At 37.2% G+C, this 24486-nt stretch overlaps 1 protein-coding gene, 1 long non-coding RNA gene and 1 pseudogene across 6 annotated transcripts; 1 reads left to right on the plus strand and 2 right to left on the minus strand.

Moving 5' to 3' along the window:
• Positions 1-1913: 1913 nt before the first annotated feature.
• LOC138127235 (uncharacterized) lies at positions 1914-2932 on the plus strand. The gene is made up of 2 exons (XR_011158155.1): positions 1914-2209; positions 2334-2932. It is a non-coding gene; the product is annotated as an uncharacterized lncRNA (long non-coding RNA).
• A 1328-nt stretch (positions 2933-4260) lies between these two features.
• LOC138127233 (uncharacterized) lies at positions 4261-12714 on the minus strand (annotated as a pseudogene).
• On the minus strand, positions 12432-24486 carry LOC138127234 (serine-arginine protein 55-like). Of its 5 annotated transcripts, XM_069043146.1 has the most exons (6): positions 24235-24486; positions 24058-24186; positions 23700-23999; positions 23389-23647; positions 22447-22787; positions 22268-22375 (listed from the first exon to the last, which is right to left on the minus strand). In XM_069043146.1, the coding sequence occupies exons 1-5, from the start codon at positions 24294-24296 to the stop codon at positions 22581-22583; spliced, it is 957 nt and encodes a 318-aa protein (XP_068899247.1). In that variant the 5' UTR covers positions 24297-24486; the 3' UTR covers positions 22268-22375; positions 22447-22580. The 5 variants fall into 5 exon arrangements, with proteins under 5 accessions (XP_068899250.1, XP_068899248.1, XP_068899249.1 ...); XM_069043149.1 differs by lacking the exons at positions 22268-22375; positions 22447-22787 and adding an exon at positions 12432-12568; XM_069043150.1 differs by lacking the exons at positions 22268-22375; positions 24235-24486 and having other exon boundaries at positions 22449-22787; positions 24062-24077.

The following is a 24486-nucleotide window of genomic DNA, read 5'->3' on the forward strand; positions in this document are numbered from 1 at the left end:
TCGATTTTTGTCATTCTTGTCATCGTGACAGTGATAATCAAAATTAAAATTGGGAAAAGAAGGGTGCACCAGAGAGAAGTGCTACTAGAAATCAGTTACGCTAGTGCGTCATGATCTGTAAGTTACGAAAAGGGCGAAGGAGACGCCGCCAAACAGCTTGAAAACCTTCAGTTTTACAAACTGACACATCAGTCATAATGACAATAAATGGTCGCTTGCATTGACTTTTTTGAAATGTCAAAAATTTGCCGGCCTAAATTTATTGTCCGCCATAGTACCGTTAAACTGATAACCTCAAAAAGAAAAGCAACTGCAGAAAATACTGCTCGGCCCGTCGCGTGGTCTGTGGCGTGCCCGACGTGGAGGACAGTCCTGGATCCGCAGATAAATTAACAGAATTCGCCTGTTCTCCCCAGTCCCCACTCAATAACACTAATAAATTCGTCGTCTCGTTGAGTCGTCACTATCTGCTATCTAATAGAGCTAATGCAATATCAATTCAAAGGTGTAGATAATAATGATCAATCAATGAAATATGAATAGAATATGATCAACAAAAAAAGAGATTCGGCCGATTGTGGGCTGCTATGGAAAACAGAATGTCTGAAAACATGCGACTTAACGTAATAAACTGTCTCTTGTCAATGTTGACAGTTGACATTTATATGAATTTTATTTTAAAAACGATTTTCACGAGAATACCCACAAATAATGCGTGGACAGAATCCTATTTTTGCAATGAATGAAAACGAACAAAATGGCGACTGGGTTTACCATACACAATTTTGTTTCTTAGTTTCGGCAAAACTTCTCGTCATCACGGACGTTAATGTGATTGAAGCTACGCCAAACGTTTTCAGAAGTTTTGTTTTCCAGAGACCCCCATATTTCTTTTTCAAAATTGGACTTGTCACTTTGCAAAACTTTTGTAAAACTTATTTAGCTTTTTTTGTAATTTCTTAAACTTGTCTGTTTGATCAGCCATTTAACTTTCGAGGAGTCCACGTTGATGTACTGTCGTGAGCAATAAACTTTGGTCGTCAATGTCATTTCAAAATTTGGTTAGATTGTCAGATTTAAAAAATTTCCCTGCCTAATTATGCTCATGTCAACAAAGTGTCAAAAAAATGAGAAAAAAAATGACAATTAATGTCATACAACATGATGATAGGTTATGATATTTACGACTGTTTTACAATGGAGCATTTTCGATTGCGTCAAAAAATGACCTTGACGACCAAAATTTATTGCTCGCGACTGTACATCTTCAAAACTACTATAGTATAATTCAGAATAAGTGGCATCGCGGTAGGCGTTGATTCTCTAAAATGAGCTTTATGTTATGTCAAAAAATTTAGTAAACATGTGAAACCGTCATTACTTTATTCTGAGGTTATGCATGACATGGTTTTCACCCACAGCAGAGATAACCCCCAGACAAATAATACACTTTTCATAAATGAAACAAGCAAATTCCAAATACTATAACAAGAAAATAAACACAAAACGATTCCAATGATAATATCAAGGCCAAATTAAAAGCGAAGGTTACCAACAGCATCGAAACTAGTGTATTATTAGCAAGGATCTTGCTGCCAACGTAAATTTGAATTTCCAACGCCTACCGCGATGCCATTGTGGAGTGCTTTGTTGGTCCGGAATGAATGAGACGGTTCGATGCGTGATTTGAGTTTAATGTAACAACAATAACAAGTAACGATAACAAAAGATAACAATGAATGACAAAATGGTGAACGGCGTGGTTGGTGGTGCCGTGGTTGAAGTTGATCGGCGAGAGAGCGAGTCTAAGGGATGCGGCGTCTTTTATCCCTTCGGTTTGGCTCCCCCTAGTGTCGACACGTACGTGTTGTGGTGCGTCGATAGAGGTCGCCACACCATTTATTCTGAACAAGGCCATCTGAATCAAAAAGCTACGCTTATAAGGCCGTTTCAATTTTCGATTTTTCCATATAAACTTTGTTTCTGTGACATTTCGGGCGGCAGAACCTTTTTGCGCTCCATCTACCGATTTCGAACGCAATCGATTGAGACTTTTTCCACTTTTTACTTTGAGGTTAAGTGCTTAAAACGTCAATTAAAACATGAATGCAGTAAAATATCCAAGATCCGAGCTTATTTTGGACACATTCTGGACTAGCAAAATACTAATAAATTAGATTTGCAAAAAAACATGAAGTCATAACCCAAGGTAGGTTAGAACAATTTATAACTTTAATATTTTTCTGCAAAGGAGTTTGTTCTGGATTGCACATTTCCTCTTTAATAAATCTGTTTTTTCTTGACAAATATGTATTATCTAAAACTGGTTTCAGCGTTGCAGTTATTATCAGCTCGCAGATCTGATTTTTATGTACCAGACAAGATGAAAGTATTGGATTTTCTAGCAAATGAGGGCCCATTATCTCAACCATTTGGTGGCATATACTGCGCAGAAATACTATTTACTTGAATTGATTTGGATATTATTGGAACAGTTGGAATGATGAAAGACTCTACAGGATTTTGGGGTACAGGAATTTCAACCGGAGTTTCAGTGGGAAAAGCCTAAAAAACAAAAACATTAATAAGATGACAGTAATTAATACCTGGAGGTCCCTGGTTAGGACTGTGAAAACTAATAAGTAATTAATTGAAAAATGAGAAGAGGAAGCTCATTTTGTTTTCTCATATGTTATGGTTGACTTCGCTTCTATGTATATTTTATGTAGTAATAAACACCACAAGTCTTTTTTAATTATAGATACTTACAAAAATAGAAGGACAAGGAACAGCATCTTTACATAAGCGTCATCTTTTGGGGGTTGTAATGTAATTACAGAGACTTGTTGAAAATGCTGCTCACAAATTTCTGAGTAATCCGTAATTTTTGTAGTCTTTTATATTACAAATACAAATTAAAAGGTTGTGCTTATCATTGTCTCCATAAATTTGCCTACCGCAAAACGTTTCAAAAGCTTCGAACCATTTTTGTCTTTGTTTCATATTGCTGCGAATTTCAAATAAGCGAACATCTTTTGCCCCACAAATGAAACACGCTTTTACCATTTCATGTAAAATAAAAGGGTAACATTTTAATTTGCCGCCAATATTGTAGCTTTAATTCGTTGATCGGCCACCGAGGGCGCGCCATAAGGTCCTGTCTTCTTTTGTTTCATGGCCACTCTACAGAAACAATTATCATGGACAATGAAACGGCCTTATAAGCGTAGCTTTTTGATTCAGACGGCCTTGATTCTGAATTATAATATACAGTGGCGGCCAAAATAAAGTAGGACAATGTTTTTTCGCTAATGTAAATTTGCTTGCCCTTTCTATGGTTACTATGAAAATATTTATTTATTTATTTTAGTAACCCCAGTTTACTCAACTCAATTTTGGCTAAATTTCTTAATAAGACTTGTCCTACTTTATTTTGGCCGCCACTGTAAGTTCCTAGAATTATTATACCTATTGTGCTGAATTATTTGTCGATCAACAACAATCCCGTTCTGATTTTATTCATTCCGAAAGAATTACTTAAGGACAGACTAAAAAGCAGTTTGTAAAATCGTGACAAAAAATATCTCTTGAAAATATTCTATTTCTGCAGTTGCTTTTAAAGTTCTTGTAAAAGTTAGGTTACAACCAACGAACCAGCAGCGCCACAGAACGAAACCCGGTCATCCCAATATAAACTAACGCAACCCGACGATTCAAGTTTAGCATAAAAACTGTATGAATTAATCTACGAATCGACATTTGTTTGTCACAACCAATCGTACTCCCAAATTGATTTGGTAATGCGCCACCAAGTATAAAAGACCAATACTGTGAAATATCGTAAATTAATCACATGATACGTGTACCTGATATTTTTGTATATTATATTCGTCCCATTATCATCAAACCATTTAAACGAACTCGTTTGCATCGAAGTGCATTCCTTACGTAGTAATACTTGATCTGTTTTGTGGCTGAATTGCAGATTTGATTAAGCTACGAATTGTGGAGTCTTGCAGCAGTACACCATCCAATGTGTTTCGAAGTTTAGTCAAGTAACTGTGATAAGAATGTTTACAAATCAACAAATAACATTGAAATTATTATAGGTTGATGTGCCTTATCGTCACACTTTCTTAGCCAGTTCAAAGTGTGTTATCTGATGCGTGTTACTCATGAAACTTTGTATGGTTTTTGTGATTTCGTTCATGTAAATAGATCATTACTGAAAATGTCTTTTATTCCTGAACAAAAATCGTCCAAGTCTTAACGCTACCTTTATTTGATATCAATAATAATAAGTCAATTCAAAATTACAAACACAACTTCTAAGCTACGATACAAATTAAATTAAATCACATCCTCGTAATAAATAACTGAGCTATACTACAAGCAAATCAATATCACAATCGGTCAAATATCAAATCTACAGGCATCAGTGATCGTCCGCGTCCTCCGTATTGATAATCTCGAAGTCGCTATCGCTGCTGCTGTCTTTCCTCTGCGTCGACGGACTCGTAACGACCATCGTGATCATGCCCGCCATTTTCATCAGATTCTCGCCAACCGCAGCGACGCTCATCACGTTAGCGACGCTATCTTTATCGACGGTATCTCGGTTCTCGACGTTCGGAAAACTCAGGTTTTTCGCGTAGATCTCTTCTTCTGACGAACTGTCGCCGTTGAAGTGACCCGATTCGAAACGGATGCCTTTGTGATCCGAATCCGAGTCGCTCGACAGGTCACCAGGTGTGTAAGAAGTAGCACCTTGACTGGCTCCTTGAGGCAACAGGTCCTCCTCTTCGAGACTCTCTTTGTCTTCGCCGTCCAAGTGTGACGGCATCGAGTTCAGTCCACTAATTAAAGAGTTAGTGACTGAATCTGGAATTGAAATTGATGATATTCAAGGCGACTTATTTGAATTGCAATTGTAATTCATGCATGGAGGCCGCTGGAAGGAATTGGATCAAAGACGATGATCGTATTTGGGTCGAAAGGAAGTACATGGTGCGATAGTGACATTTCGATTTTGGTCGAGATCAAGATACGTCCGCAGCTGCGTAAACAAATTACACCGCGAATAAGAATCCGGAATACTACTGGATAAGTTAAACGAAAATATTTACCAATTAATATTAATAATTATTAATGTGATAAATAACAAGCCAAAAATACATAAACAAATCGTTGATATTTTCATTGCCGTTGTCAAACGGGCGATTATTTTCACTCAACTAATACAGGGTCATTATAAGTGATTGTCCCATCGCAGTAGGAGTTGGTGACGTAGTTGAATGTGCCGCAAGCCTCATACATGAGTCAGACTAACAGACTATAGTATATTTTTTCCTGGTAGGCGGCTGCGCGCGCCACTTTAAAATCCTGCAACGAAATGCGACCTCCTTATTGGTTAGTGGAATAGAGTAACCAATAGGGAGATCGCATTTCGTTGCAAGATTTAGTAAATGGCGCGCGCAACCGCCTACCAGGAAAAAATAGACTATAGTATCGCCGATAGGTGGCGCTACCGGCGGTAGTGTACATCTGTCTACTAGTTTGTCTAACGTTGTGAGGCTACCGGCACATCCAAAATTTGTATGGGTTTTCAACGCCAACTGCGATGAGACAATCACTTATAATGACCCTGTATTAGCGAAATATTTTTCCTAGTAGTATATCTGTAGTTGTAGAAATAAGCACGAGTCGCAGAAGAACAACTGTAAAATCACAAGTTGAAAGGTGAAACATTTGCAAAAAATAATTCACAAAAACGTGCGATCACAAAATGTCTTAGCCAATAACATTATACGAAAAATGTTATTAGTCAAAAATTTCCGGAAATCTTTCTTGTTGCTATAGCAACTGCACCCAATGCAAGCTTTCCTTTATGACGTTTATTGCAGGCGTAATTTGAAAATTACTTTATTATATCGATATTAGGGCAAAACTTAAAAAAATTTCATTACCTTATAAGAATTACATATAAACTTTGAACATCCTGTAAATAATCTCTTTAGACACTTCACGACAAAATTATTTTCTATTTTGACCCAAAGTACAAATAAACTGAAAACGTATAAAATACGCAAATGATTAAATCCAAAACAGCAAATGCAAAACAATTTATGTTTATACAGGGTGAAGTTGAAATACATCACAATATTAAAACCCTAGGATCTTGAGACCAATTGTGAAAATCACATGGATTCAGTTTTGCACTATAGATCCGCATGAGGGCAGAAATGCCAGGTACAGTTCAAGCACAAAAGTTGAGTACGCCACTGATATCACGTTAGGACGATTAGTATGATTAAAAAGTTATCGAGTGCAATGCAAAAAAAGAAAAAAAAAATTGTTATCGCGGGTGCTACTACCGCGTGCAGATTAATTGCTTTCAGTGCTACATTCAGCTATTGTTTGCTTGGAATTTTGCGTCTCAGTGTGTCATTTTCATAATAGTGAAATGACCGATATGGTACTTTCGTGTTCCGCATTCGCAAACATTTCTGGCTGGTGTACAGCGTCTATGGGAAAATGGTACTTTTCGACCGAGAAGTGTAGACAGGGACCAAGAGCGTACGCCACGGGTGTTAGACCTTGAACCCCAAATTCTAGAAACTGTGGAAGAAAACCCGTCAAGAAGTATAAACGGCAGTTAAACTCCGTACGGTGATAGTTTGAACGTTTTTAAATTCTAGTTCCAAAACATAAAGCAGTGAAAATTACTAAACTCTCCATCTCAATTGTTTCACGTTATGTAGAAAACCGTTGTATCCCTGCAGATTAATTCCCGCCACACTACTCTCTGGGTCTGTCTTCTGTCAAAAAACGTACAATCTATCAGAGTACGGAGTATAGCTCGTGAATTTCGGGTTTCTCAGTTTGTGGTATGTAGCACTCTTAAAGAGCAAGGGTTGCACCCCTTCATGTTCAGCGGATACAAGCATTTAAACCAAACGATTACATCACCGGCAAGAGTTTTGTGAGTGGGTGATTCAAAAATGCGCCGATCAACCTGATTTTTTGGGAATAGTCTTTTTTACCGATGTAGCGGGTTTTACACGTAACGGAGTTTTTAATAGCCAAAACAAGCAAGTTTTGCAAGGGTTCGAAGGGCACAGGCGTGCACTAATCAGGGCCAACATTTTGAACGATTTTTCTAATTGTAAATTAGTTATGGTTTTTGCATTGACTTTTCCTTTCACGGTTTTCACTCTTAGTTTTCTTAACGTTTTTGCGGCTGTGTATTTAAAGCGTTTTTCGGCTATTTCATTCGTAGTAAAGTTTTGTCACTCTGTTTTTAAAACGTTTTTGCGGTTATTCATGTTTCCAGAAACGTGTCGTTTGAGATGAAATGAAATTAAGTTAAATTAGACTTTATGAATTTAAAATGTTTAACCACATTTTCGGTTTATTCACTTATTGAAGATACTATGGTTTACATATTGTGATGCATTTCAATTTCATTTCACCCTGTATAATAAAATCAGTAAAACGGCAATAAAAACGGGCATAGATTTTCATTTCGTGATGAAAAGTTGTCGAGTTTGAAACATGTAACAATAATTTTATTAATTACGTTTTCCTCTTAAAAACGGATATTTTTCGTCAAAGAAAAATTATTTATACAACCTGTTTCCTAAAAAACGCCGCAAACTGTAGCTCTGTTATTTACTGTCCGATTTTAATAAATAAAAGAAGCAATAGAATGGTTAAATAGTAGTTTTTTGTTTGACACTGTCAGAATTTGAGAATTTTCTCCTGTGTGAACGGATTTTGATAAATTTGACAACTTGTCAAAACAAACGTCAAGCTAATTTTAAAGATTTTCAGCGATTTGGAGCCTTTGGGGGGCTTGTTGAACAAAAAAACGTTGTATTCAACTCGTTCTTGTGTAATTTGGGCTTTTTTTGGCACTCGTGGACCTTTAAACTGGCCCACTCATGCCAAAAAAAGCCAAAATTACACACGAACTCGTTAAATAAACTACTATTATTTGACGAGTTTGTGTGTAAATTGGGCCTTTTTGGCACGTGTGGGCCATTTTAAAACGCGAGTGAAACATTAACTGTTATGTCAAATAACTATCACTTTGTTTTTTTTAATGGAAACATATTTACATATTTATTTTAACTCTGGTAGAGATTTTTTTTCTGATTTCAATGTCTAACACGTGCAAAAAAAATTCAAGAAAATTAAAAAAAAATCATTACGTTACGTTTTATTAATGAATTTGAAAAAAAAATCAAGCGCACCGTGGAAAACAATGACAATGGAAATACGATCTAAATACAGGGTCATTATAAATGATTGTCTCATCGCAGTAGGCGTTGGTAACCTAGTTGAATGTGCCGCAAGGTTCATAAAATGAGTGAGACTAATATCGCCGATAGGTGGCGCTACCGGCGGTAGTGGAAATCTGTCTACTAGTTTGTCTAACGTTGCGAGGGTAGCGGCACATCCAAAATTTGTGTGGGTTTTCAACGCCAACTACGATGGGATAATCATTTATAATGACCCTGTACTTAAATGATATTTATCCCTTTGACATTGTCATCGATTTCCACAGCGCGCTTGATTTTTTTTTTCAAATTCATTAATAAAACATGGTAACGTAAAAAAAACTGTTTTTGTTCGACACTGTCAGAATTTGAGAAATTTCTCCTGTGTGAACGGATTTTGATAAACGTTGTATTCAACTCGTTCTTGTGTAAATTGGGCCTTTTTTACACAGGAACTCGTTAAATAAACTATTTATTTATTTTTTTCAATTTTTATTGCACAAAAGTCAACGTGTTAGACATCATTGAAATCAGAAAAAAATCTCTACCAGAATAAAAATAAATAAATATATAATTAATCAACTTAAACACATAACATTTTTGGTTTACAATACAAAAATTTCCGATAATAATGCGGAATCTGGAAAAGTGCCCCGAATGCTTTCAGCGTTTCCACGTTGAATATGTTTCCATTTAAAAAAACAAAGTGACATTCATTTGACATAACAGTTAATGTTGAAAAAAATAAAAAATTAAGCAGTTTTGTAAGTATTGCTTTTTTAAACCATTGTATTGTTTCTTTTATTTATTAATATCGGACAATAAATAACGGAGCTTGCGGCGTTTTTTAGGAAACACCTGTATGTAATAACAATATTTCCTTTGTACTTCAATGAAGCTAAAAAAATTGTCTATTTATAAATTCTGGCACATAACAAAAAATACAATTTACGTCGTTTTCTTGCAAGTGTATACAAGAAAAAAATTATCTTTTGGATGCATTTATTGTAGGCAAGTCGCACAATTTTATGGGATTTATGACAATGAAAATTGACTGTAATGTGTCCAAAAATATATAATACTTACATTTACCACGGTTTTAAAAAATCAACCAGTAAAAAGTTGTAGCTTCATAAATTTGTAATAAAAATATTTTAATAATTTTTCTCTTTTGATTTTGCACGTTTTTTCTCTATTTTTCATAGAGAAATAATATTTTCTATTTTGTCAAAACGCAGAAAAAAAAACAAATTATTTCTATAATTACTGTCAGAAAAAACAATAGTGAAAATAAACTGAATATTCTATAAACAAATTCTAGCAAGATTTTATTAACATACAAAATATCATTATTTTCCTATTAAATTTAAGCATGTTTGTTTTTTTATTTAAAACTACTTTTATAAAATGTTGTAAGCGCAGCGTATTTATTTTACAAAAACCGCCATAAAAAATTACGACCGACTTTAGTTACCAAAAAAAAACTATTTTTGCAGCATTCTGAAAACAAGTTAGAAAATGTATGAGTGAAGATTGACGGTAGTGGCGTAACTAGAACATTACCACTCGTAAGTAGCAACTTAACAATATTTTCTGTGTTAACTGAAAACATACTTTGCCAACACATGTACCTGAATTGCAAAACGCAACACTAAATCCACCTCCTCTTAAGATCTTAAGATATCTTTGACTCGGGGAGTGATCTTAGCACTCTTAGCAGCTAGAACCGAACGGAGCTATCCGAGAATGAGGGTCAGGTTAATAATTTGTGGCCCGGGGATTGGAACACTGAATCAGGCCATGCGTAAAAACTTCTAACAGGTACCATGGTATATACCTGAACACAGGACCAGGTTCGGATGGGACACCTTTGTGCCACGACCTGGCGGGAATTGCCGTTGATCGAGCTCGTCCTTCGGGACGGCCGATGATATAAATAATATATTAATTTATATGATGAATAAAGATGGAATATAATGTATGTATATTCATTGCAAGTTGAAAATATGCATTTTACCATTCAAAAAAATTATCATTTTACTTCTCCCCTCCTAGTTACGCCACTGATTACTGCACTTAAAAAAATACACAAATGTTGGATCAAGACAAATCGTTTTTTCAAATCTACAGTATACGCTCCATTAATATAAATCAAGTGATATTAACTCAAAAGTTATATTTAACCTTGTGGGACCTTGGTTCCACCTTCAAAATACTGTTTACTCTCTTATCCGAACACTCTTGAGAAAAATAAGTGATGTAGTGGGAAAGTTCTAACAATATGTTAAAATTGTGATCACTTATTTTATTACTCACAAAAAAAATAACAAATGTGCCATTCCATTACAAACAAAATAGTAGAATAATGTAACATATCAGTAAGGTGTAAACATTGAGTCGTGACTTTTACAGGAGTAAATAAAAAATAAAATAATAGAGCCAATAAAAAATTTCAATTGTAAAACAATTTGCGCAATACTTCCAAATGGATTAGTTTTAGATACATATAAAAAAAACAACGATCAATAATATGCCCGAAGAGGGTTATACTGAAAAGGATTTGGAAAGAATAAACAATAAATCTTATAATATAAACATTACACAAATCAGTTCAAAATAACCCTACGCAATTCCACGTTTTTGACAGTTCTTCGCTGTCAAAACACTAAATAAATAACGTACATTTGCGTAACCCATTGTGGCCTCCATCATTGACCCCACCATGGGCATGGTTTCAATTCCCTCTTTCTCATTCAAAAATCACTTCAGCATCAACAGTGTTAATTTTTATGTAACACCATTTGATGTAATTTTTCTAACCACACTAAGGTAATTCTGAAAACCCGCTCTTTTACGCTTCAACAAATATTTACATTTATCTGGTACATTAGATGTTCTATTTGAGTTATGACTCAATGGAAACAACTGATGACGTTACGATCTGATTTAGTTCGCATCAATGACACCATTTACTTATGGCGCACCTCCACAAACAAAATGTGATCAGTCAAGACAATTCGTCTGCAAATTTTCCGCGTTTCATCTCAATTCCTTATTTACAACGGGCAAACACGTCAACTAGCAATTTACAACTGTTATCAATAATTTAGTTAGCACCTTTATCTCGAGTCATAAATTGTTCAAAACAAATACCGTAAATTTGAAATGACGTGAAACGTAGCGCACAAAAATGAATAAAGAAACGGTTTTCTGCTTATTTCAGCGGTGTTTTTTTTTTTGTTGTTTACTTTTTATGAATAAGTTGCATCTCGATGTGAACAAGACAGACATAAACAAACTTCAAGGTCACAACAAACCATCAAAACTATTTTTAAATTACTAAAATAGATTTATTTACCTGCAGTTTTATCAGTCAACAAACTATCTAGATCTGGGTCCCTCTGATTAAAATCTTTGTCCGAAATGAAAGGAATCAGCTCATCTTCAGCAAGCACGCCTGAAATTGTCACAGCATGTTTAAGCTAGTTTGCACGAAAATTTCATTACCTCTTTCAGATCCCAGAGCCTTGATTATGTGTTTGATGTACGCCAGATACTCAGGTGGTAACTTGGAGAGGAGTAGAGGTACGAAGAAGATAGCGAGCAACGCCAGATAGACGATAACATATCCAGATATGTTCCTCGCGACAAAACTGATGGCCAGGAAGATGAAGGACATGCCGATGCAGAACTGAAAAGGCAAGTGACGAAGTGTGGATTGAGGGGTTTTGGAATACGAACAGAAGAGGGGCTGTCCTTGCGCAGCGCTTTGAGGGACAAAACGACATCGCCGAGGTCGTTCTTAAGCTCGTCGAAGACGTCCAAATGGGGCGCCTGCACCATTATGTGTTGCGTGGTTTCGAAGTAAGTGTCCGCAACGAAACCTAGAAGAGTGAGAAGGAAAATAACCCCAAAAAACCTGAGCTGCAGCTGAATGACAAGCCTGAAATAATACCGACATTAACGAATTAAAAATAGAAAGATGTGCGAGTTACCAGAAAACGAAATTAAGTACCAAAAACACAGTTAGCGTTAATGAAGCGTCCTCCCAGCTCAAAACCTTATAGCAAAGTTCGAAATAACCTTCAAACCTGGTGATCTCGCGCCTCTTCTCCGGTCTGTCTTCGGCGACGAAGACGGCGCGGAGGGCACGCACTTTCCTCGCGAGGAACTCCATGGAGCGGCGTTTTGGCGTGGAGGCGACGGCGACGACTGTGTTTTGTCAGCGGGTTCAACGACGTTGGCCACCAGAGGAACGTCGCAATCGATCGGACACCGTTCTATTTCTGTCGATAAAAACAATCGATGTGAACTACGCGCATTTTTCGCACAATTACTCGTGACGTGCGAAACGTGATTAAAATTTGCTGCTTGTTATTGCGATTCAAAAAGGCGACCCGATCGGCTGAGATCGGATCACGCGACTTGCGCGCTCCACATGGCGGTGTTTACGGACATTTTGTCGGCATTGAACAACCTACGACGCGGTTGTTGTTGCAAAACGCGCACGCTGCGCTTCGTTATCGCTGTTTACTTACGCCTGAGGACGCGAAGAAGTCGACCCACGATGAATTGCGAAATCGATCCGCCCGCATTTGTTTCCAAACGAACCGACACCACCAAGTCTTTGAAAAAATGCAAGTCGATGAGACGGTAAATTCACTTGTTGCCCCTCCAGAACTAAAAATATCTTGCTTATTTGTAAATACGACAAAGCACATACTTTTTCGATTTCAACGTGGTCGAGTGAACTTTTCAGTTGGTCAAGATCAAATTATGATTTGCGGCCAACGCGGCGACGTTGGTGTTTGTCCCTTTGAGGGGCACGAGACAATCAGAAGGCGTCGCTTGAAGACGCTATAATTAAGTGTTTGTTTGCAGAAAGTACAAAATGAGAAGACTGTTGTGATTACTCATTTTTCCCGGTTGAAATTTTCCAAGAAAACAACATGACATGTTGGATGGACTGGAACGAATTTAAAATTGACGAATGCAGTCGAGTGTGACCTACGTTGTGTTTACAAAATTTAAAATAAATGAACTAAATGCCACAAAAACCACACAGATTCAGGAATCAGGAAACAAACATCAATTTGTTGCGTTAAAGAAGGAACCCACTGTACTTGTAGGGTACATACAATTGTAGTCTTCTTTTTTAAAGTGTTTTCCACAGACCCTCATTTAATTAGAGGAAGGTTTTCCCATTAAAAAAAGCACTTTCCCATGCTTTCCTTCTCTCTACCCGGTCTTTACACTCGAAAACACTTTCGATGAAAACTTATTTTGCTTTTACGCCACCACGCGGAAATAAATGGAAACATGCTTCTGGTTCGTTTTTTCGGCATGTGTTACAGCCAGAAACACGACAATTTGTTTTATCGGTCTTACTTTTAGTCATTTTTAAATATTAAATTTCAATTAAACCGTCGTTTTGTTTTAAAAACACAAATCATTTGAATAGCCACCGGCTTGAGTGTGTTTTAAATTACTTCATACAATTCACACCAGATGTCTCACTGATAACTGAGTGAAATCGCCTATACAAAAATAAAATTTCAAAGATTCAAGTTATGGTGGAAAAAATCGTAAAATCTTTTAAGATTCTAGAAAATTTGGAAAAGCTATCATGATTGCTTAAAATAACGATTTTAGAATCTAAAGCTTGTTTGACACGATGCTAAATTTTGTAGAAAATTTGTTAGAAAATGAGAGAGACCCTCGATCGGACCAATGAACGATCAGGATCATAGTCTGTCTTTGTCAGATCCTGATCGTTCATTGGTCCTCTCTCATTTACTAACAAATTTTCTACAAAATTTAGCATCGTGTCATACAGCCTTAACAGAGTTGATTGGCCATTTTGGTCAAGCAGGAAGTGAGACAATAATCGAAGAAAGCGAAGCCACTGTAGAAAACTCATCAGGGTTAGAACTGGGAACGCAGCTGGAGGTACCGTGTCCGTACAGACGGGAGTCATTTTTCGTGTCCACGTATTTGAAATTACTAATTCACTAAAGTAAAAACAATTATTTTCGTTGAGAATTCATGGAAAAAAAAACACTTTCTTTTCAAAAGCTTGCATCTAATTTGTTTTAAATTAATTATTGGGAAGTATGTGATCTTTTTGCATCTAACGACTACGAAAACGCGTTCTCTTTATGGCGACTTTTTCCAAAATTTGTTCTAAATTCACTCATTCGTTTCTTGGAGTTCTCGTAGTCGGGGAAGCTCCTCCAGTGCCCATCGTATTCAAACAGATGTGTTCCGGCGCAGATCACAAAATACAGCTGCGCCACCCTTAGAGTAAAATGGAGCGTTCATCCACAGAATTACATTGCCGAAGGTGGTGTTATGCGGAGGTGTAAGATAGAGGAGGCGGGAACTAGATCCTTAATTACCTGCCTCGGATATTTCATTTTATCTGAAATCAGATGAAGCCCAAGAAACGTCGAAATCCATAATGTCTATAAATGTGAATCAGATAATAGCTACAGTAGACACACAAACCGTGAACTTTGTGACAAAAAAAAAAACACAAAAAAAGTGATTGAAATAGCACAGTAGGTATGTTTTGATTCAGCCACACATTATGTGAGTTTAATATCGTAAACAGGTACAGGGTTATTAAATCTCAAAAATGGCGCCCAATCTCCTAAGGGTCTTAAAGAATAGAAGTCTGAGAAGGTAAATCTCAATACAAAATTTGATCGGACCAACAGATTTTATATAACTTGCTCTTAAATATGGTAATTTCAATGAGATGTTTCTCCTTTATTATCAAATTTTACAGGTGAATTATAAATTACTTTACAATGTTACTTTTTCCAAGACCCCTTTAGGTAGTGGAACAACACAAGAAATTCTTTTTAGAGTAATGACCTACCAAAATACGCTAAAATAACAGTGGCAACATTGACCTCAAAGGAGAATTGGTTTAGTTGATTGTGCATACCAACGGATGTTGCCAAATTTGCTTATTTTAAAATGTGTACAACTTAGAAAATAGTCAAAGGAAAAAAAAATCACAACGAAATTGAACTCAACTCTTCAAATAGTTTAACCCTTCAAGAGATTGGGCGCCATTTTTCAGACACCCTGTATAAATGATTGTCCCATCGCAGTTGGCGTTGGTGATATAGTTGAATGTTTCGGAAGCCTCATAACATGAGTGAGACTTGTATCGCCGATAGGTGGCGGTAGTGTCTACTAGTTTGTCTAACGTTGCGAGGCTGGTGGCTCATCCAAAATTTGTGTGGGTTTTCAACGCCAACTGCGATGGGACGATCATTTATAAAACCCAGTATGTGTAATATACGGGGTGATCAAGAAGGACTGTTTAAGTTGGTAACACTGAATTGTATTTTAAATCGTATAACAGGAGTAACTTTCGGTTGTTGATGGCTTGTCGTTGTTAATGCTATACCTACATCAGATATTTGTCAAATAAACCAACAAAACATATCCGGTTGCAGTGTTATAAATAAACGAATTAAAAAAATTTCTTAATTGTACTGCCAACTTAAACAGTCCTTCTTGATCACCCGGTATAAGGAAATTGAAATTTTGCCAAACTACATAAAGTCTAATTTATCTTGTTTAAGTATGTACTAGAGAGCATTTACAAGTTACCAAATTAACTAGTACGTATACATATTTCCAGATGTATTATTCAGCAATGCCCATGACACCTGCTGAAGGGGGAGGTCATTTGTCAGATTAAAAATTATGAAACATTATTTAAGTCCAAGTAAGATCCAAAAACCTTACAGTAATAAGCACTGACGATAAATTTGTAAATAACTTAGAAGGAGAGGTCGCCAGATGTGCGACGGCTTTTTGAACAAAAAAAAAATCAGGGTAGTTGCCCCAACTGCCCATATCAGCACCCTGAAAGGACGCGCCCAAACGTTAATAAATGTACGAGAAAAAAAAGGCAAATTTTGACGTGTTTCTTGCGCCGATGGGCCAGGCCAACATTCGACGCTCCAGGTTCGAATATTTTTGCCGGAATTTTTTTTTTTATTACTGAAAGAAAGAAAACGCATTACTGTAACCTTCGCTATGATTTTTTTGTTTTTTAATTAAATTTTGTCTTCAACGCATTTGTTAAACCCGGCCCATTTTAAGAGCAGCACACCTATAATAATAAATTTGCATTTAAGCGAAGCCGGACCGAGTCCACCTTTAAATTGTAGGGGTGTTCTATCTGCGTAGTGGCGCACTCGTGCTCAAATGTCTTATTTCGACGATTCCAGATTCTTTTCGAATTTGCCTAGCGTGTTGGTGATTTCGTGTTTTGTTTCTGATTCTTTTTAGTAATTTTTGTAAAATTCGTTATTTTCAGAGATACACAGTTTTAGTTTCTTTAGTAAGGTAATGTACCCGTTACGCCGCTGGTAAAATTCCAGTTGTCAAATTCACATGACTCACTGTGCGGTCGGTCTCGGTCTCTACACATTACAAAATTTCGAGTACGGACCATCAAGCTGCAACGTTCAGAGTGTGCCGAACCGACCGAAATCCGGTATTATTATGAGTTTCCAATATCTTGTGCTCCTACTCTACTGCTACTACTCTACTTTACTATCCTATCATTTACACCGGAATAGTAGGAAGATGAAGATGATAGCAACTCTTTCTAGTTTACTGTCCCGTGCCATGCACTCTGTATTCTTCAAGTTTGTCAGGGAACACAACAGATTTATCATGGCATGCCAGGATGCTGTTCATAACACGCTCGCCATTTTCAAAAATATTAAAATTGGCTCCCAGTGCCATTTAAAAAAATCAAGTTATCTTCAAAAAAAATAATGTTAGAAAATTGAAAAAAATCTCAGGTGATAGAATTTAACGTTTGCCAAATTTCAACGAGCTCTGTGCATAATTACTCTACTAATGTCACCAATTCAGGCTTAACAATATAAATCTTTTTCGGCATTTTGTTTCCAAAACTGCGTCTCCTTCCTTGCCTCCCTTACCATTATGATCCCTTTTACAGTTCTCTGTTGTTTAACATAATATTTAAACATAGATACAGACTTAGGGGGAGATTCACGAAACTTTGCAAATTTGCAAATCGTTAACGAAACGGCAAATACAATGCTTCAACAATGTTGGTTGTCATAGTTTTGAATTTGCAACGCCTTATCGACCCTTACCGAGTTTCGTGAATGACCCCCTAAGACTATACTTAATATTCTTATAATAAAAAATATGAAAAAAAAAACGATCAGACCTCCACAATACATGTGATGAATTCACGGCACTGTTACGCTTGAAGTTAATAACCTTGCAAATAAATATCTAAAGATAATGGTACAATGAACCTTTGAAACTGGTTCACAATAAATAAAATTTCCAAGAGTATTTAGTAAGTACATATAATCTTTCTTTATTTCATTACGAGGTCAAGAACGCCGGAATTAAAATAGCAAATTTTCCTTGGCTTTAAATCCTTTAATTGTTAATCAGGGTGAGTCAAGTTTTACCGCCCGATCGAAAACACCCACTTCTAATCGATTTAAAATTCTCAAAAAATTCAGGAATGATTGTGTATCGCTGTAGGACGTTTTCTGTAAAAATTTCAATTTTTACGCTACATTAATTACCATAATTATTCATTGGGAGTCCTTTCAAACACTTAGCAAAAGTTTGGTGTCATTGAAATCATGAAAACATCACCGGTTGTTGAAATAAATGGAATTTCATATTAAATTGCAGAATTTAGCTGAATTATTATTCAACTGGGCGGTCACTTCCACAAAAGTGGTTAGGTTAATATGGGTTATTTATGGTATGGTACCCTTTAGGGACTTAAGAATTACTAGAAATGTTCTAAAAAGATGTTTGTTGGCTGTTTACCAACAATGAGGAATTTATTTATCGTAAATCTTGGTCATTTTCCACCGTTAATGTTAAAATTGAAATAATTAAAAAACTAATAATTTTCTTTTGATGTGAATTTCATAAATGTGTTCTTTGAATTAATTGTGAATTATGAGCGTGTACGAAAAATAGTAGTTTATTTAACGAGTTCGTGTGTAATTTGGGCTTTTTTTAGTATGAGTGGGCCAGTTTAAAACTCGAGTGAAACGAGAGTTTTAAAGGTCCACGAGTGCCAAAAAAAGCCCAAATTACACAAGAACGAGTTGAATACAACGTATTTTTGTTCGACGAGCCCCCCAAAGGCTCCAAATCGCTGAAAATCTTTAAAATTAGCTTGACGTTTCGTTTTGACAAGTTGTCAAATTTATCAAAATCCGTTCACACAGGAAAAAATTCTCAAATTCTGACAGTGTCGAACAAAAAAGTTGTTTTTGCTCAAATAAAGTGATCCGCGGAAAGTGATTGCACACATTCGAAGTCTTATGTCAAGGGAATGTAACCCTAACGTTTCGTAATTTTTACTAATTTTTAACTTACCCGATCAAAGGTGGGAAGTTATTGTGATACTCTCGTGTCAAAGATGGATTACTCCCTAGAATTCGAACTTTTAGGGAAATAACGTTTTTAATGTTGTGTGTAACTAGAATTTTCAAAAGTTATTTTGAATGCCTAAAGTTGGTTACTTTGAATTGAGAGATTAAATCCAAATAAATATGCCGCCAGTAACCAAAATTGATTGTGAAACGAAAAATCATCTATCACTTAGCGAGAAATTAGTTATTTGCAACTGTTACAATTAATTTGATGTTTACATTTTTGGAATATCTTTTGTTTGTCACCAGAAGCCACATAGCCTCCAACCTAACCAAATTTATGGCAACCTAGTAACGAATATCCCTAAATCCTAGGGAGTAATCCATTTTTGACACGAGAGTAGGTAGGTCCAAAATTTCGAATTGCTAATTTCCATCAGATCTTTACGTTTTGAGGTCCCCTGAACACGTTTATGAAGTTTTTAGAATGTCTTGTCTGTCCCACTTTTCGTTCTCCCACGATTACTCAAAAACGCTTTGACCGATTGCTTTCAAATTTGACCAACACAAACTTACCCGTGGTCTCTCGAGTTGAAAAGCTTTTGGCGTCAATCAGACCACGGGGGGCGGAAGAGGGTGGGGGTAGATCGAAAAAATAGTAAGGGAACATGGAAATTTGACTTTACCGTTTGAAAAGGCATGTGTTTTTATGTCGGAAACGATGTTTACCATTTGCGGATTTTTCCAATATGGCGGACTTATAAAGTTGTTTACGTCTTGATAGATCGACGGCGATAACTGCTGACACTTTTAACAAAATAATCTCGGATCTTGCCATTGGAAATAACTCTGCAATAATAGTGACCACCGAAGAGAGTTTGGTGTCAATCCGACTACGAGGGGTGGAAAAGGGTGGGGGTTGCTCGAAAAAATAATGAGGTGACATGGAAATTTGACATTACCAGTTGAAAGGACATGTGTTTTTATGTTGGAAATGATATTTACTATTTGCGAGAATTAGAAGACGACTTATGTGGGTTAACACGGACAAGGTAGGTATCTCGGGTCAATTCAGATTGGTTTTTTAAATTGATGTCGGGTCTTCGACTCGGCTCCATCCCAATTTTTTAATAGTGTTTATCGTGCGGACGGTAAAACTTGACTCACCCTGTACAGCAGTAAAAGGAACGCGAAGATGAAAAATACGTCACATGCGATAACGTCATAGCAGAAAGTCAATCCTCCTCAATGCGAATTAAAATTTGACTTTTGTTTTGTGGTGAGATCGACATCAAATCAGAATTATTTATTTTGAGATGCTATACTGCTACGAACTTGTTTTTACATTTGAACTGGACATTCAACAGGTACAATCAAAAATAGCACGGAAAATAGCTTTTTGCACTCACAAACTTTGGTAAACAGCTTTTGCTGTACGAACAGATTTCACGTACTAAAAATGACAAACAAAAAATGTACAATAAGGTGGTCTGCATTGTTGCATCCACCAGACCTCGATCCAACGTTCTACCAGTTGCAAAATAGAAAACATTTCACAATGAGTAATCAAGCTCACCAGTTTTTCTCTAAACATTCTGCAGACTAAATATTGCTGGTCATTCTGTCACAAGCATTAGTAAATCGCTCGATGAACTGTAACACTTGAATGCTAAATTCGCAAGAAACTTAGCAAATATTAAATAGTGATGTTTTACGAAATTTGGTTTTGTAAAAATAAAAGAAAACAGTAAATGCATTTTCAAACCTATTTTTAATTTTTTCTCGAACAAACTCCCAACAGTTGGGTCATACAAAAAATAGTAAGAAAAAAGTACAAAACACAGTTCAAACCAAAAATATGTAAAATTAATGACGAAGTATAAATACAACTTCCCTCACGATGAGTTACTTTTTCCCGTTCGAAACAATAGAAAGTTACATAAATATAAAACTTTATTGGAAGTAAATTACATTTATTTCTTAAAAATGTATGCTAATTGTACCAATAAAAAAATGTAACAGTAGGTATGCTAACTGATATTATGGTTAAAGAACAAATTTCTACATCTACGCAATGAAACCAATATTGAACATAGAAAGTATAAATGAATATAATTATCTACTACTCAATTTCTTCAGTTGCTCAACAAACCCATCATTCGGCCTAATACAATTTCTGGCATTTTTTACTATGCGATGCGCGTCAAAATATTCATAACCGCCAACTAAAATTAAGTAACCTATTACAACAGAGGCCGATCTACTGACACCGGCGTTACAATGCACTAGAACGTTACTCCGTTTCTGCACGGCTTCTCCGATGAAAACGACACTCTCCTCTAGAATATTCAGCAAGTTTGTCTCGGCCAAATCCAAACACTGTACAAATTTATAAGTCGTGCCTTCACACTGCATCGGAGCTTCCACACCGACACTCAGAACGTAAGAGATTTCGTAGTTCTTCAATATTTCCGAGTCACAACAATCTTGCGAACCCAAATAAACGTGATCGGCTACTTTCGCGGGGACATTGTCGGGTTTCGTGTCGACGATAAAGCCGAACTGCGCCTTCGGGACCTCCACGCGGGTTTCTGAGCCGCTCTCCTCGAATTTCCGTCCATCTAAGTAAGTTAGGGTAGTGGTTGTGTGTCTCAAACTGTGCCGCTTGGTGCGCAAGTCGCTCAAGAAACTCATTATTAGTCGTTTTTTAATGGAGTAATGTTAGTGGAGTTACTTCAACTTACGTCGTGCGAAAAGCACGACTTTAAACGGCGCTTCTCGAACGACATTATTGGATTATGTACAAACATGAGCTCAACGTGCAGTACTGAAGATATTACGAACTGACCTAAGCTATTATGTATTATTAAACAAAAAAAATATATAAAATATGTCTGGTTATAAATGCTAAAATATAAGGCTAAAACTACGAATTTTTTACTACAGCTTCAATGGTTTTCAAATTTGTGTTGTGGTGTGGTCCGTGTTAGTTCGGCGATCCGGATCGGCTCCTGGACTTGCTTCGTTCTTTGCTGACCGAACGCGACCTCGACCTGGAGCGCTCCTTGGAGATCTCTCTCGACTTGGACCGTTTTTGTGACCTCGACCTGGAGCGCGATCTGTCGACGGACTTCTTCCTCGAGTTGCTCCTCGACCTGTCGACCGACTTCTTCCGGGAGTTCGACCTGGACCTGGACTTGCTGTTCTGTTTGGGACTGCCCGATCTGGACTTGCTCTTTGATCTGGAGCTTCGCCTCGAGCGGCTTCGAGACCTGGACCGTCTTTGTGATCTACTGCGGGACCGACTACGGCTGCTATACGACCCTGAACGTTTACTGCGCTTTTTGTCCTCGACTAGGCGAATGCGTCTACCGTTTAGCTCGGTATCATCGAGTTTCTCGATGGCATTTTTCAAATCGGAATAAGAGGCGAACTCGACGACGCCCTCGTTACGGTGCTGTTTATGGGCATCTGCATAGGTAACTTCGCCGGCTTGGCGCATATAATCTTTCAAATCTTGCCAGCTAATGCGTGACGAAAGATTTTCCACGATTAGTCGATAATTGGTTCTTGTTGGGGGCCCGTAGCGTTCATGGGAGCGGTGGTCGCTGCGGCTGGACCATTGGTCTCGACCTCGGGGTGTCCCTCGGGCCCGTTCGACAGTCACACGCTCCCCTAAAAGTTTTTTACCGTTTAATTCATATACAGCATCGTCTGCATCGCGATAATCATCAAATTCAACAAACCCGTAGCCGTTTTTGATGAGCACGTCTCGCATTCTGCCGTAGCCCCTGAAAAAGCGCTCTAAGTCCCGCTCCGTGGTCCCGTACGGCAAACCGCCGACATACACTCGAGACCCTACCATTGTTGCTATCGACTATCACTGGCCCCCTTCCAAACTGTCCCTAAACGTTGCCCTATCGCGCTCCAAATACTCCACTTCGCAAAGATATAAACCGTGTGCTGGCACTGTCTTTATATTGTCGATCCAAGTACGATGCGACGGCACTTCTAGCATCAACTTAATATCACTACTTGAGACTTTACCTTGAGCTACTGCTATTAACGATGCCACCATACGTCGGACCTGGTAAAAGAAAAAAACAACCGCTTTACAACGTGTACCTTAACTCGCTTCATCTAGGGGCTTTGCTTGGAAGCCATTTTGGTACGTTTCCCTCCAAGTCCACCGGCCAGTTTTAAGGTTATGAAACGTGTCCCAGACAAAACAACCAAATCTTATTACACTGAACTCATACTCACTAAAATAACTACAAATACGATATTTACTTGCTCTCGACGTACGATTCGATCCAAAATTTTCTCTCTCGACCACCTTTTTTAATAAACTCTTCGCACCTTAACGGAAAGATCAAAGTCTGCGGAAATTACGAAAATTCTAGAGTGAACGGACGTTGCCATTGCCAACCTAACGATGACATCATCGCTCAATTTTAAGGCGTTTCTCGCAAAATTAACTGTTACACGCGTACCGCACGCACAATCGAACTGCACGAATTCGGTGGTGGCGTTCGCACCATCGCAACATTAATTTTTTATCGACAAAAAATGTTAAATGTAAATTTTGTTCAAACTTGACCAATTTTCTCAGGTTGCCGACCTGTCTCACAAAACGCGCCGAATTTAAACAAGACAAGATCCATCAAAAACATGTTAGATACACTTACCTGACGATAGAGAAACCCAGATGCTTGCACGTACACGTCGTAATATTGATAATCTTCTCTGCTAGGACACATAAAACTGGGCCAACTGTAAGAACAAGAAGTCAGCGGCTTTCCCTCAATTATTTCAACTCGATTGACAACTCTTCTTGTCATTTTATCTGGATCTTTTGACCCACGTGCCATGAAAGTTCTGAAGTCGTGAAGTCCCTCAAACAATTTCGATGCCCGTTTCATTTCGTTAATATCAAATGTATCAGTGCTACAAAAAATCTTGTAGTAGGACTTTGAAAAAATTGAAATTTCTTGATTACCAAATAAAAAGACACCTCTGGAGCTCTTCAACTGGTAACAAATGGAGGTGAGGAGCTACATTTAAAGCGTCAGCTTTTACAATTGCTAGTCTATATAAATAAGTGCGTGATTCAGCTCTGTGTCGACTGTGAAAATCTTCAGGGATTAAAAATGTCTTTAAAACTCTAATTGGCACTTCTTGCTTTGTGAAATGTTTGTTTAAACATATTGTAAGGGTGCGGGGTTCGTACTGCATGCCGTTCCTTCGAAAGAGATCGACGTGGCATGTTGAATTTAAAGCGTGAACGCCTGCATCAGTTCTACAATGTACATGTAACAGAAATTTGGAGATACAAATGTTGGAAGAACTTATTTTACCTACTAGACAGATAAACGACGGGTTCATTACAAGGATTTAACTGTTTCAAGCCCATTTCTAATTGTCCTTGAACAGTTGAGGGATCATTGGCTCGTGGAAAGGCGCCGGTTACTTGTCGCTGGGCCCCACTAAAAAAAAATTAATGATTTTTTCCAACAACAGGGGTAGATATTTACCAGAATGACGTGCCTATGTAAGACACGTGCAATAAGTATCGATTCATTGCCATTTGTATCATAAATAAAGCATTTTTAAGGAATTCAATGGAAAGTGAGGTTAGCTTTTTTAAGGTTAGGTTTCCAACACATGACTTCAAAGGAAATTTTCTGCAACGGTTAAAATTGTTTTTATTTGATTTTTGCACAATCTAGGCTACACAAAATAATCTTGCAGATCCTATAAATTGTTCCTTTACTGCATTTCCACCT

The sequence above is a fragment of the Tenebrio molitor genome, chromosome 3 (assembly GCF_963966145.1).
Source record: "Tenebrio molitor chromosome 3, icTenMoli1.1, whole genome shotgun sequence".
NCBI lineage: Eukaryota > Metazoa > Arthropoda > Insecta > Coleoptera > Tenebrionidae > Tenebrio > Tenebrio molitor.